Below are 15,308 nucleotides of genomic sequence, written 5' to 3' on the forward strand. Positions count from 1 at the left end.
GTTGTCGGTCTTTGCTCGGAAAAGCTGGGTGTATGATGGACCGCAAGGAACGCGAAGTGGAGTTGATGGTGGAAGAAGCTCATGAGGCGCAGGAGTGCCTTAAGTAGCCACCAAACTACGCTAACCAGACTGGGCGTGACAAGCAAGGAAGTGGCCACCAGGCTTTGAATCAGCTCACCTGACAGAATACAATGATAGCCCTTTGCTCACAGTATTGCTTGCGCGACAAACCCTCACGCGCGTGATTTGTTTGTGCGTGCCTAAAATGGATGAATTATTGACAAAAGACCCCACCGTCTACCACGTCGACTCAAATCTTTCTACCACCAGCCCACCCCCCTCCGTTCAATCACGCCCCAGTCAACCTTCTTTCCATTCGACTACGGATCCAACCAGTGTGCTGCCGCCTGCAATCTCGTACGATCGTCTACGTGTCAAGGTAAATCATGGGCCGGTGCTCGCACAATTACATATGTGACAAACTTTTGCGTGCTTGATTGATTTTTGCGTGCTGAAAACGGATGCATGCATGATTGAATATCCTTCAGGCACAGAAGAACCAATCATCTACCACATCGGATCAAATATTTTATCCTCACGAGCTACAATTGATCACCTTTCAATTGCTTCTATGAAAACCATCCACTCCTTCCAAAGACACAACTCTTTCTACCATGCGCACTCCTCACATTCAATCACGCCCCCAACTGCTTGTCTGCAAATAGAAGGACGACTTTGTTGAGCAGTCCGCGTTGGAACTTGTATTTGCTCTCACCCAGTTCTTCGCAACATCAAGGAAGTATACCGCCGAGTGCTGAGCGAACGTATTTGCGTGCGCCTTCTCAAAGTAGTGCGTCTGGGCTATCCTTGACGATGCCGAGGACAGCAATGTAGAACGAGAAAACCGACGTTAAGAAAGCGGTAAACAGCTATTGTTCTTCTGAAGCGTCTTCTCTCGTATGGAGCTGTTGAGTGTTGTCGTTCAAGGGTTTTCTGGATATCTAAGAGAAAAGTCATGCTCTATACACCTTTTTCAAATCTGAAAGTCATGTTTGATGTAAAATTACCGAACATACGTAATGCTCAAATTGAATCATGATCTCGTAGTCTTATCAGATACTTGCTTCAAAAATTCCCATCGATCCCTTCCAAACCCCTCCCAGACTCCGATAACGCCTCGTGCCGAGTTAAGCATCATTTCTGCTCGTAACACTGGGCCTCACCCCGATCGAATCGATCGTTCCAGTGCGCTCAGGATGATGAGCCGGCACTCACTAGTGACTCGCTCCCATGCACTACCCTCTGTATTCTGACATGGAGTTGCAAACAAATTCACTGTTCTGGGCTGCAACAAATCAGCCGTGTTGTGACATTCTGGTTCTGCTAAACTGTACTGAGACGATTTTGCTGAAATCTTTAAACCATTGGACGGCTACTGACAAGCTCTAGCTGAATGTAGTGGCCTGAGGAACCTTCCCCGTGGCGCTTGGATACCATTTCCGGTGGGCCAGAGTGAGGACCCTGTACAGGAGCTTCGACACCGCCACCTGTATGCCCCGTCAAGTTCGGGAGATCTCCTTGTTCAACGTCCGGTTCCTCTGTTGAGCTGGTCGGATCTGGGGTCGTGCTTGCGCTGGGCCTTCTTTTGTCCTTGTTGCCTGGCACATGGTGTTAACTGTGAAGGAAGAGGAAAGCAAGATCAAAGGTTCAGTCCTTACCAACATATACGTTGAACGCCGAATATAGAAGATGGAAAAAGGCACAGATGGCTAGTGTCTGTCCCAGACCCCAGATCGACCCGACCTTCAGGGTGCAGTGCTTGCCGGTCGGATCCTTGCTCAGCTTCTGTCCCAGCACATGTGCCGCAGACACAGAAGAGAAGATTAGTTGAAGGCAAAACGCCGTCGTCCTGTTCCCCTTCGTGAACCCAACCACGATTCGCAAGATCCAGCATTCCTGCCGCCTTGGCTTTCTGGGTCCAAGGCAGCCCCTGAAGAACTTCCACGTAACCTCCATGTCTCTCATAGATTGAATAATGGAAATGATGAAAGGATATTCCAGGCAAAAGCCAAAAATAAGTGTCCCGAACGCCGTGCCTGGAGAGAGGTCGCCTCTTTTCCTTGCTCTGAGGTCCGCTATTACTTCATCAGCGGATTTCTCTTGGCTTATTCCGTTGACATCATGGAAGTTCTGAGGGGCAAGCCATTTAGAGACAGCAGGAAAAGGGTGCGCGATGATGATTGTAATACACAAAAACACGGAGAACAAAATGCACAGGATGAGGCGGATGTTATGAGTGATCTGACGATCTTTGAGGTAACCTCCAGTCGAAATCAAACAGGCGAGTATTGCGCAGCTAGAAAGATAGCTTAGGTAAATGATCAGATGGAAATGCGCCTCCTGAAGTCGGTAGAGAGACGGCAGTTGCTTGTATTTGTCACTCCATGAAGATCCGTTGAAAACTTCAATGTAGCCACTGACAAGTAACGCGAAGCCAGTGAAGAGTTGTTGATCCCCAAATAGGAGGATGAGGCTGTCAAGTAAGTTTCGATGCTCGTCATACTCTCGTTGGTCCTTCTCGGAGAAGAGATAAGTCATGCGCTGGAGTGCCCGGCTAAGGGGTCTGCGACAGCATTTTGGGAATAGCGCGTTCGGTTTCCCGTGTCTGATTTCTAGAGCGGCGGCATATACGGAAAGAAGTGTTGCCAAGAGGGCAGCAAGTCCGTAAGAGGCAATGACCTGTTATTGCAGAGTTGTTAGAAGGCGCCATTGTTCCCAAGGTCAATTGCTTTTATCTACTACTGACCCCAATTCCAACAACGTCGAGATTCGTTTGACATTCCTCCTTATAGAACCATTTTTCGTCGAATATGACGAATCCGTTCGTAGCGGCAGCCATATTTTTCTGACGGTAGATGGTTGGAATTCTGGAAAGCAAAATGTGATTGCAGATCGACCTTTGGAACAAGACTATCGTGAGATATCGGACATGTCATCTGTTTAAATTCCGCACCTCGCTCATCTGGAAAGCATGTACGGAACGCTGTCACTCCTAAACCATACTTTGAGTGCAAAGTCCGCTTCAAGGGGTGATCCTCATCAAATACATGAATCACTCGCGTATTCTCTAATTGGGTGAAAGAGTCTTGCCACCGATATAATCTTGATTTTTGGTGTAACAGCGCACATGAAAATTGAACATGCCAAAGAATGTGATCTGACACATCATCAACTGTTCTCATTTACCCTTGCGATTCAGGCTCGTGCAAATGGCTGCATGCACTAGTCCATGGCCTTGCGCTACCATCCAGGTCCCGTCCCGCTGCCGAGACGGATAGGTACTGTGTAACTAGAGACAGGGTGGTTGTCCCTCTTCCTACGTAGCGGCGAGAGGAATCGTAATATCGTACGTTCTTTCAGTGGAAATAAAAGTACTAAGTGACGTTTTTCTTACAACACCGACGTGGTATTGAAATTATTGAGTTGGCTTCGACCTTTTGCCAACCTGAGGCAACAACCTTACGGTTCGCTCCCCTTGGCTACAGAAGAATGAGGCGCAAGGAGGCAAATGCTGAAGTGCATTAGTGCTGTAATGACACGGTGTTTCAAGACGCAGCAAAAAGGGTTGCTTATCGCTGCAGAGCTCAGCTGGGTGAGGCAGCGTTACGTGGAGGACGTAGGGGGCGTCCTTAGCGGTATCACAAGGCACTTTAAAACATTTTGTGTCTGTATTCACCAATAAGACTGGAGGATAGAGATGGTGGTGTGAACGAGGCGCCAGGCATGCTATGTAGGGGTTAGTATTGCCAGTTGTATGTACCGAAGACGATGCATAGTCTTGCTACGTTAGCATGTAGTCTTTACGGGGTCGCACTTTTTGACGTCGCGGATACGTTGCTGGATGAGAGTATTTCTGCTGTTCAGCTTGTTAATTAATGTGGCGATTGTGACCTGGTGGCTGAAACTTGGATAGGTGTCGGAGACACTGGGAATGACATACGTAGCGGCGCAGATACAACAATAATCCCCACCACTATCCACAATCGCACCATCACTACCCTAAACAACCGAGTTTACAGAATCACGCCCCCAACCACCCCAAAAGCGCCTCATGATACGCCTCCGGATCCTGCACCTGCGGACTATGCCCAAGCCCCTCAAACTCGACCAACGTCGCATCCGGAATCTTCTCTGCCGTCTCCTTGCCCAGCACATCATAATGCCCCAGCTTCTCCTGCACCTCAGGCGGACTCCACTGCTTGCCGATGGCCGTATTATCCCTCTGCCCAATCAACAACAGCGTCGGCATGCGCAACAAGCCGAACTCGTGCGCGATGGGGTGCGTCAGCACCATATCCGTCGTCAGCGCCATGTCCCACGCATACGTCCTGCCTTCCTCCGGCACCGCGTACAGCGACACCAGCATCCGCACCCACTGGTCGTACGCCTCCGTCCACGGCGCGTCCGGGTAGTACGTCGCCTGCTGGTACGCGCGGATGGAGCTGTAGTTCGTCGCCAGCTCCACGTCGAACAGCAGGTCGATGCTGCGCCACGGCACGCCGAGCGCCTGCCAGTCCTCCAGCCCGAGCGGGTTGGTGAGGATGAGGGAGCGCGTGGCGGTGGGGAACATGAGGGCGTAGCGCGTGGCGAGCATGCCGCCCATGGAGTGGCCGAGGATGGTGGCGGAGGGGAGGCCGAGGGCGGAGAGGAGGGAGTGCGTGTTGCTGGCGAGTTGCTGCAGGGAGTACTGGTAGGACGGCGGCTTGGAGGATTTGCAGAAGCCGATTTGGTCGGGGATGATAACGCGCCAGCCGGCGGAAGAGAGGACGCGCGCGGTTTGGGCCCAGGTGGCGCCGCAGAAGTTTTTGCCGTGGAGGAGGACGATGGTTTGGTTGGTGGTGGGGGTGGTGGTGTTGGTGGGCGCGACGTCCATGTAGGCCATGGAGAGGTACTGTTGTTGGGTGGTGACGTTGTGGTAGTGGATGGGCCATGGGTAGGGATAGTCCCATTTGCTGGGTGGGACTACGGTGGTGCTGAGCGCGGCATTGGCGAGGGCCAGGAGGGCCGCAATGGTCGCGTGGAACCGCATCTTGGGAGGTCCGAGCAGGAAGAAGGGTGGAAAGAAGAAATCTTGTAGATTGCGCAGATGTGGGGTTTTATTTTCCTCGTTACACGGATCCTTGACGTGTTCCTGGCATTTGCCAGCCGAGCTTACGCTTGGCACCTTCCTGATCTTTCTCGATTGATATTTACATCGCATCCTTCGAACTCACGAACACACCGGACTGGCCGTGGGCTTCGAAATGGCGCTTGATGGGTTTGTTTGTCCGCATCCTGAAGTCACACCGAAAAGAGTGTCATCCACTGCCGCATCGTATGCGTCTCCGCAGTTGGGGTCGCTGTATGGCTGTCAGCACTGATGTTTTTCCTCGCTTGTTCGGCAATCTCACCTCGCTCCACCGCTGGCATTCTCGAAATACGAACAGATGTCGTGAGAGAAACAATCCTGCGTGTACGCATTACCAACAGCAGTGCCGGTGCAGCCGGCGCCGCATCGGCCATTGCAGCTATAACTACAGCGAGAAGTAATCGTTAGCTCGTCCTCCGGGTGGCGCTCTCGCGGTGCAGCCGTGCACTCACTCCCCCGAACCGGCGGAATTGCTGCCGTAATTACTTCCAACGACGCCCGTGAACGTGCATGTCTTGCCCGCGCTGTTGGTCCACGTCGCAGTTGCAGTTGCGCCAACCTTGAGACAGGTGATGGACGCTTCCACGCAGGCAAGGATGCTCAACAGAGCCGGAAAAATTACCGCCTTCATGGTGAAGGATGATCTCGGGCGATGACGTTGGATTAAAGTTCTGTTGGATTCGGTAGTGGTTGACACAATGTTTTCTTTTCGATCTCCCACCCGGCTTGGTTCTCTGAAGGATCAACTCCTTATAAAGGCAGATCCAATCAAACCGGCGGAGTTAAGGGGGCACCTGCTGCTCCAGTGCACGGTCGCTAGATCTCCGGAGCACGTCATATTCGGAGCTGATTTGCGCAACACCAGTTCGAGTAAGGTAGCGATGCGCGAAGCTAAAGTTGGACCGATGTCCGCATGGGCTTCATAACGCCCAGCGGAGTTAAGATGTATTGGGAATACACCGATCGGCCAGGCGTAGATAAGGAAATCAATTGCAAAATCCTAACAAAGACAGGTACAAGATACGGTAAACAGAGTTCCGCAATCACTACCACAAGCAAATTGGTTGGTTTTATGCCTCTGATTGTAAAAGACTCAAGGAACCTGCTTCATGTTAGGCTCGGCGGTAAATGGTGATGATGCTAGAACTTACTACGTACACAATTTCTCAATGAGAGCAACATGTCCATCTGTAGAAATTTGTCTGAATGCTTCCGCGCACAGGCAACTTCTTCATGCGCCATTCGCACGTAGTAAATCAACCATTTCACTGCACGATGACCGCAATGCAATATCTAGCAGAGAGACATCATTTGCAGTTTCGACACGCACGTCGGCGCCCCTTTCAATTAGATATTTGGCGGCAACGAGGTTCTTCGCTTTGATGGCCACTTCAAGCGCACAGCTGTAACGCTTACCCCGTAGGTTGACATCGACTCCGTTGTCCAACAGCACTCTTATACGCTGAACATCTGCCCTGCCATAATCGTTCCCCCTGCAAGCTACGAACAAGGCATGTTCATATCTGCCCGCGAGCTGTGTCAACGAAATACCGCGCTTGATCAACATCATCATCACGGATTTAAAGGAGCGCCCGCATGCCGCGCTCAGTGCATTGCCGTACCGTTTGGAGTAGCAGTTGATATCCGCACCGCCATCGAGAAGGATGTGAACAGCCTGAATGTCCGGTTTGTCAAACGCATACTTCTCTTGCAAGATTGCGCATATAAGGGCATAGCCGTATTTCCCACCACGTACGTTACAATCTGCACCCCTACTAAGCAGTAATCTTATGGCAGCAGGCTTTGAGGGGCTGCAATTTGCGCATGCAGCTTGTAGTGCCGTGCCGTATCTGCCTCCACACGCGTTGATGTCGGCTCCACATGAGAGCAGAAGCTTCATTGTTGGTCCTGGGTGAAAGGAAAATGCAGCGGCTTGGAGAGCGTGGCCATATTTTCCGTCGTTGGCGTTCACATCTGCACCGTTCGCAAGTAGGATTTCCAGCGGACGAGGGAATCCCGCCTGGCTTGCAGCTTGCAGGGCATTGCCAAATCTCCCACCTTTGGCATTCACCTCTGCACCTTTAGCGATCAAGAGTTCCACGATTGTCGATGGGCAGCCAGTAGCACAAGCAGCCTGAAGTGCATTGCCATATTCGCCACCCCTGGCGTTGATATCTGCCCCGTGTTCCAGTAGGTACTGTGCTCTTAGTTCATCGCAAGCACCGGATGCGCATGCGACATAGAGTGCCTGAGTTCCATCACGTCCTGTTGCCAACAAATCGACGTTGTGGGCGAGAAAAAGCTGAAATATTTGCTGACCGAGACGCGCATCCTTCGACAGAGCAGCTCGAAAAGCGGTCTCATATTCTCCCGCATATTCGGCATTTACGTCGGCTCCATTCTTGAGAAGTAGTTCAATCAGCTTCGTCCCTGTCTTGTACTCATCTGCAGCGAGCACAGCAGCTATCAGTGGACTGCCAGAGGTACCCCCACCCTTGTTAGCATCTGCTCCGTAGGCAAGAAGCAGCTCAGTGGCACCTATGTGTCCTTGTGAAATAGCGAGTTGCAAAATACTGCCTTCTTGCTCGTCCGCTGCATTGGCATCGGCGCCATGCTCCAGTAGGGCTTCAATTACCGCGGAAGAGGTTTCCGGGGCCTCATTTACCCTACGCAGAGCGATCGCCAGTGCTGCACCATACTGCCGCTTACAATTCTCTTCATCCATGACTCCGAAGGCCATTCGCGCATTGATGTCCGCTCCGCTCTTGAGGAGAAGCTTAATAATTCGAGGATGACTTCTTTTAAGCAGAGCAGTACACAATGCGTTTTGATCGCCACAATCCGGGACGGTTTCGTTCGCATCAGCGCCGAGCCGCCCCAACAGTTCAACCATATCTGCCTGGCCAGCACTTACTGCCGCATGTAAATACCACGCCCCATGGTTCCGAATCGTGTTACTGGTGGCTGAAGGAATCGTACATTCTGGAAATGCGTCTTTATCTCTTTCTCGGCCAGTCGTTGGCATGCCTTCCTCGGCCAATATGAATTGAAAAATTTCCGTGGAGCCGCCCATGGCTGCGACATAGAGCAAAGATGTAAAGCGCGTCTGAGATCTATATTTAGGGGAACCTTGTTGTAAGGCGTGAGCAGAGGTTGAGTCATCTCCGATCTTCGACATTGACCTTTCCCCCAAGGGAGATGTCCATAGTGTCTTGAACATCTCTACCTGTCGTCGTCTGATCGTTCCGTCCAATACTTGAGAGTAATGACTATCGGGTAGTGAGCAGTCGGAGGCATGATTCACGAGCTGCTTGAAGACTTTCAGAAGACCTCTTTCGGCAGCAAGTTCCATCGCTTTGGACAATTCCTTTGCATCAGACCTTCCGATGTTGAGGGTTTCTAGACTCGTGATGACCTTTTTCTCACCAAGAAGTCGCGAAGCCTCGATAATTGTCGTCATACGGAGATCTTGGTTTTGGGCAGAAAGAAACGATTTGGCCAATTCTGCATCCCCACTAAACAAAAGCCTTTCAAGGATGACATGCTCTGTGTTATTTCGTGGTACTGGATCAGCTCCGTGAAAGAGAAGCTTCCGGGCTGTGTGTTTTTCGCCAGAATCAATAGCTGTGAACAGCGCTGATACGCTATCAAAGAGACTTAGCGATCTGCATTGTACTTATTAGAGATTTAATACATACCACTTTTTTTTAACTCGCCTCTGTGCATCTAGAGCGTTAACATCGGCACCAACGCTTAGCAATTTCGTCACAAGGTCCTCACGTCCAGATTGCGCGGCGGCCCGAAGAGGGTCGTTGTCAACATCATCCACATCGTTGACGCGAGCACCTGCTTCCAATAGCTTCTCGACAATCTCATAAGGGCAGTCTTTTTCTACGCAAGCTGCGTACAAGGGGGTCATGTTATCGTAGCCACTGACGATATTTGGATCGGCTCCATATCTGAGTAGCAGCTCGACGATCTCGGTGGAGTGTATCTCAAGAGCAAGACGAAGCGCGCTGGTTTTGCCCCTCCCATGGTTACAGCAGTCAGCGTATGCGCCACTTTCTAACAACTCCCTAATGACTGAAACCGACGGGTCCGGAACGGACAGGGCAGCTTCAAGAGCGGTGAAATATTGAGTCACTCCAACTAGCTCGTTGATAGCTGCGCCCTTCCGCAATAACAGTGATACGATGTTCGTGTTGCGGGCCCACATGCAAGCAACAACGAGCGTTGACTCTCCTTCCAGATTTTTTGCATGGATACAGCTAGGCGTCGCGTCTATCAGACGAGAGAGGATGTCTTCAAAGCCCAAAACACAAGCTATAAAGACAGTTTTTGCATCGTTAGAGATTATTGTACGGATACAATTCATCCCGTCAGGTAGGTAGATGAATCTACCCTCTTCCTGGACCTCTTCCAGCCAGCTCTCAAATGTACGAACATCACGTACCAAGAACTCAACTAGATGGTTGGTAGACTGCGCGGAGATTTCCTTGATAGGCAGCTCCATCACGTTGCTGAACCACCATTGCGAAGGATATAATAGAGGCCGATACCCGAATTCACGTGTCTTTTCCAGGTAATCAAAACATGCGGCGACGTTGGCTTCCATGTTTCTCAATGGGGCGAACTCGGAAAGGTTGGTCTCGAAGAACTCTCGTACAGACAAGTGCGCAAAACGAAGGATATTCAACTCCTTATCGTGTGTTATGAGGTGGAATGTCAGTCCGAAGACTTTCTCGGGTTTCCGAAGTGCTGCATTTGGCGCAGGTTCCAGCATGTTGGCCATGTCGACGGGACCCCAGGGCTGATAACTGCTCAGCATCAGGTGAAAGATTTTTTTGGCATCGGTTTCGTACTGCGGATCAGTGTCTCTAAGCTCCGACATATTCCGCTGATAGATGTCGTGGTAGATCCCCGTCAAGTCTTTTGGGAGAGCTCCAAGTCGCTGGCGGATATCCTCTTCGGTGAGAAGCTTGCATAAGTATTGAAGTTGCAATTCTGCCCAGCGGAACCTGCCGTGGAATCAGACTATGATCGAATGGAGAAGACTGAAGATGAACCTACATTCCTTGGGCCTGCGCCTTCAATGTCTTTTTAATGTCGTCTCGCAAAGCATCTGAGATTTTTCTCGCCCTCAACAACCTCCTTGGCCTACCATCGACACGCCTGTTAACTTCATCATCCACAAAGGCCGCAAGGTCGACTTGGTTGTCGGAAGACAGTATCTCTTTATTGGGATAGTCCCTGAGCCAACACACAAGATCCAAGTCGTTGCGACTGGAAACAAAAATCTTGACAAGGCTCTGGCTCTCTCGTAAGATGGTCTCGAGTGCATCTGTGAGTTCAAATCGTAGGTTTGCATCACACTCATCCAGGGCATCCAGAACGATAAAGGTGATGGTTCGAGATTTTATGATGTCGATTATGAGATCCAGGGTGTCGCCAAGGTCAAAGAAGGAACCCCGCTCCTTGTCGAATTTGTCCATGACAGATCTGGGTAGAGTCTTTGTGGACCATGGCATGGAAAGCTGCCTCAAGATGCTGCGCAAGATTTGAGTCGGATCGGCTCGTTCCCTCTCAGCCGGATTCCTGTTGCAGTAGAAATAGACTGGGCGAGATGACGGACAGTGTGCGGATTCCTCAATGAGCTTCTCCAGTATGACGGACACCAGACAGCTTTTGCCAGATCCAGGGATACCATGAAGCCACAGAATCTCCGATGCGCTTGATAAGAACCAATTCCTCACCACCTGATGATCCAGAAGCCACTTTCCGGTGCCTGAAAGAACGTTTCTGCTGACTTTGGCGTGATGCTGAGGGTATGGTATAGTTGAGATGGAATCCAGAATACGGTCCCGCTTCATCTCGTCCAAAGTATCCTGGGTTTCCTCCACGTACGCCTCGATTCTCGAGACAGGCATCTTGATGTCATCCATCATCCGAAGGAGCTTCTCATTTCGATTTTGCGATTTGGAAATGTGCGAGATGAGTCCTTCGGATCGTAAAAGTGTCGCGCTGCGTTCTACCAAGGTCCACTGATTCGCTATGCGTTCAGATAAAGCGTTCAAATCAGAATCAGAGTCCAGAACACTTTTTAGTACACGCTCTTCATGAAGGTATTAGTAATAAGCACCTTGACATGGATTCTGGGCGACCTACTCATCTTGCTCTGGTCGTGGTGATGCAAGGCCTTCGCCAATGAGGACCAGCAGAGGGTGTACAGCTTTGTCAAACTGGCCTTAAGGGATTCGGCTGCTGCAGAAGGTCCGGTGAGATAAAGACATTCGTGAACCGCGCCTAACGGTATTGTGCGGGCAACGTCTTCTACAATCTCCAGTACAGCAGCTTGTCGCTGGATGTCGTTGATTGAAGCTTGAAGAATGAAACGCACCGCGGCCCAGGGTAGTGCCGCATGGGCAGGATCGTACTGGACAGCGACATCCCCGACCTCAACAAACTTCTTCACCCATCGCGCAACCTTTGCGAAGATGTCGTGTAGAAAGACAACCTCTCCACTCTTCCCCTTGAAGGAGATTCGATTCTTCCAAGCCTCTTGTCCCCTTTTCTCGACGATTTGGAGCACGTCCGTTGGCTTTGTGTCCTGGGTATGCTTGCTGATAGTGGCTCTCTCTTCTGGCTCGAGGTCTTGGAGGGCAGCTTCCCATAGGTTCCTTCCAAGTTTAGTAAGCGTACTGGTAGGTATAACCTTACTTACAAGGCTGGAATAGCAGCCTGGCCCGTTGGATGCGCAGACATCGTTCCCACCAGTTTCTAGTCTGCTTCTCTCAACAAATTGCTGGCAAGACCGGATGAGAGCTCGCCACGTAATGTTGAGTGGCACGAAAGATTGCTATAGGGCAACTCGTAGGCTTCGGAGAGGGGTAGAAGGGGAGAAAAGCGTCGTTGAAGCTGGGCTGTAGACAAAACATGGACAGGTAGGCAGCAGTCCTACCCCTCCTCACATAGCGGCCCGCATGGCTTCGCGTCCAGTCTTGCGCATAGCCCCGCACTCAGCCTTCCGCATAGCCCCCGTAAGCAGCCTCGAGGGAAGGCTGAACATTGATTAGACGGCGCAAATGATAGATCGGAGCTTTCGGCCAATAAGGCCGTTCCACACCCGCTTACAATGCTTGCATACAGCGCATATCATGCTGTGCAACTGCGAAACTTCTGATATCGTGACAAGGCTATCGATCATGGCCATAGCCTGTTATTGGAAGGCTGGCTAGGACGATTGGATAATGCTCACAAGCCTGCTTTCTCAATTATTTAGACGAGCCAATAACTCCATTATCATTCAATTTACTAAATTACCTGGCTCCAGAGACCCAATGATTCCTCTCCAAAAAACCCTCATCTCCACCTATCCCCCACCTCCGGTGAGGTCCGCAGCGCAACGAGCTTCGCATTCTCAGCTCACCCCGGCATCCCCACCCTCTCCGAATTCTTGCCACCCTCCACAAACATGCCACAGTTTGCCGCACTCTTCGCCGACGCGTCACTCTCGCCCCACTGCGGCCTCAACTTCCTGTCCCCACCACCCACCTACCCCAGCGCAACATCCGACAGTGGCCGCGTCATGACATATCGATTATGTGTAGATAAGGAAACAAATTGCAGTTTTTTAATAAAGAAACAAATAAATATGAGATATCGCACAACAGAAGCAAGCAATTGCTACCTCCTGGAAAACGTTTTTTGTCTGCCACGGAATTGGTGGCATCCATCGGATTGGAATTGCTCAATGGACTTGCTTCACGTTAGGTTTTGTCGCTAATATGTAGTCCTGGACGCTCGGTATTGACATTGCCTCCGTTCTTGAGAAGTAACCCAATGATACGTGTCCCTGTGGTACACTCACTTGCATATTCCACAGCAGCTATCAGTGGAATACTTGGCCACATTGTCACGCTCCCCATCCTACCCCCTCGCCTCCCTCAGCCTCACCTTCACGCCCACACTCGGCGCACACGTCAGCGTCATGCGGTACCCCGGCGCCTCCCCCACATCCTCCGCCTCCAGCGCATCGAACCTCTGCAGCAAGCGCACGACAACGTAGCCCGCCTCAGTCAGCGCAAACTGCTGCCCGATACAAATGCGCGGCCCGCCATTAAACGGCAGGTACTCCCACCCGGACTTCCTTCCCTCCCACCGCTCGGGCCGAAACGCCTCCGCATCATCGCCCCAGAGGTCCTTCCGCTTGTGCATGACGTGCGTGCTGTACACGACCTCGGTGCCCTGCGGCACGAAGACGGGGGCGCGGCCGTCCGGCCCGCCGCCCGTCGGCAGGCTGGTGTCGACGGCGGCGCGGCGCTGGTTGATCGGCACGACCGTGTATAGCCTGAGCGCTTCCTTTAGCGTGTTTTGGAGGTAGGACGAGCTCTTCAGGCGTTCGAAGGTGATGTCAGGCTGGTCGTCGACGTAGGGGCCGAAGTCGTCGAGGACGGCGCGGCGGAGCTTCGCGAAGACGTGCGGGTGGCGGGCGAGCGTGAAGAAGAGCCACGACAGCAGCGAGGCCGTCGTGTCGCGGCCCGCGAGTAGGATGTTGAGGAGCTGGTCGCGCAGCTCTTTCCTGTCCTGTGTCTCCGCCGCGATGGCTTCGAGGAACACGTACGGCTGTTTGTTCTGCTGCTCCGGCTTGCGGAAACCCTGTTGCTGCTGCAGCGCCAGATCCACGTAGCGATCGACGAACTCGTGCACCACCTTGACTTGCTTGCGGAAGTCCGCGTTGTGCGCCAGCCAGTAGTTGTCGCCGTATCTGCCGGCCCGGAAAAGTAGATACTGTGCCCGGTCGAAGGCGTAGGTGAATTTCTTTTCGCTGCCCGTTGCTCCGTTATGCTCAGCCATTTGACTGCCGACAGTCTCGCCGAAGAGGAACTCGGTCGCAGCGTCGATCGTCAAGCGGAAGAAGAGCACTTGCAAGTCGACAACGTCGGTCCAGCCGTCCGGCTTCACGGGTAGTACGTTGAACATGTTTTGAACATGCTTCTCCTCGAGATCAAGGTCGTTGATCTGTTGGCGTGAGAATTGGGGACGGAGCATGGCGCGAGAATGCTCCCACGACTTTCCATCGGATGCGAACTGTGGGGGATTAGCTTGGTGACTCGAAAGTGGCACGCTCAATACACTTACAATACCGTGCCCTAGCATTGGCTCAAAGTTTCCGTTTCTACCCTTTCCTAGCTCGAAATCCCGGAAGCTTGTTGCGAGCAGGGCCTGGATGTTTTTCGGCTCGCAAGTAAAGATGTTTTTCTGGCCAAGGACACGCTCTTGGAATGTTGTGACGAGGCGACCCTCTCGTTCGCTGACAGCGTGAACGCGCTGAATCATGTACTCCGGCAGGTAATGTTTAGCGCCTGCGCTCAACATCAATTGCAGATTGTAGATACCGAAAGGGTCGCCAGGCGTGTGCGTGGGCGCTGGTTTGCAGCCGAGCTCCTGGCTTTTGAGCGAACGGCGACGCTTTACAAGCATGTAGTTGACTGCTTTGAAAAGAATGAGGGCGGCAGCAGCCCAAATGCCAATAAAATGTGAAAGCTTCATGGTCGTGATAAGATTGTTCGATACGTTTTGTCTGTAGACTGCCTACTTTAGGGACGACGTTTAAGGGCGTTTAAATAACGTAGCCCTCCACGCTCCTATTTCTCCTGCCTTGTCTCCTTCCGCAACTCCATCCAGGCGATGAATCAGAATAGCATGCACGAATGTATCAATGTGGGGCAGTCGAGTTGGCATACGATTTTGTCTCGGAAGACAGCTTTCCGCAACACCCGGGGCGATCTTATGCTCTTTAACGGATGCTCACCGTAAACGACTGCATCTGCAGTAACACCGCGGAAGAGGCTTCCCGGACCCTAGGTATGCACTTGGACTCACAGCGGATTCGCGGAACGACCAGACACCGCGCGCCGAGGTATGATTACAATAAAAACGCGACCCCTCGTGGCCAGTCATGCTAGTGGCTCTAGTTTCACCTTGGAAGCAATGTTAGGCTTGGCCAAGACATGACGCCAACTTTTTATTCGGAGTTGCACTAGGTGATAAGGGTTATCTAGCTTAATAATCACACCATAGACTTAGTGATTAGTTTCCTTCGGCCTCGAGTGACTTCGGC

At 51.7% G+C, this 15,308-nt stretch overlaps 3 protein-coding genes across 3 annotated transcripts; all 3 read right to left on the reverse strand.

The window, feature by feature from the left end:
• Positions 1–4,081: 4,081 nt before the first annotated feature.
• On the reverse strand, positions 4,082–5,819 carry LTHEOB_683 (Hydrolytic enzyme protein; the record flags this gene model as incomplete). The annotated part of the gene is made up of 4 exons (XM_035516128.1): positions 4,082–5,228; positions 5,274–5,399; positions 5,451–5,573; positions 5,641–5,819. 4 exons carry the CDS (start codon positions 5,817–5,819, stop codon positions 4,082–4,084), a joined length of 1,575 nt encoding a protein of 524 aa, XP_035369442.1.
• Positions 5,820–9,472: 3,653 nt separating this feature from the next.
• On the reverse strand, positions 9,473–12,254 carry LTHEOB_684 (uncharacterized protein; the record flags this gene model as incomplete). The annotated part of the gene is made up of 5 exons (XM_035516139.1): positions 9,473–9,511; positions 9,642–10,206; positions 10,259–11,186; positions 11,354–11,865; positions 12,157–12,254. 5 exons carry the CDS (start codon positions 12,252–12,254, stop codon positions 9,473–9,475), a joined length of 2,142 nt encoding a protein of 713 aa, XP_035369443.1.
• An 860-nt stretch (positions 12,255–13,114) lies between these two features.
• On the reverse strand, positions 13,115–14,737 carry LTHEOB_685 (Cytochrome p450 family protein; the record flags this gene model as incomplete). Its single annotated transcript, XM_035516150.1, has 2 exons — positions 13,115–14,275; positions 14,327–14,737. The coding sequence occupies 2 exons, from the start codon at positions 14,735–14,737 to the stop codon at positions 13,115–13,117; spliced, it is 1,572 nt and encodes a 523-aa protein (XP_035369444.1).
• Between the last annotated feature and the right edge of the window lie 571 nt (positions 14,738–15,308).

This window comes from Lasiodiplodia theobromae, assembly GCF_012971845.1.
Source record: "Lasiodiplodia theobromae strain AM2As chromosome Unknown scaffold_2, whole genome shotgun sequence".
Taxonomy (NCBI): domain Eukaryota; kingdom Fungi; phylum Ascomycota; class Dothideomycetes; order Botryosphaeriales; family Botryosphaeriaceae; genus Lasiodiplodia; species Lasiodiplodia theobromae.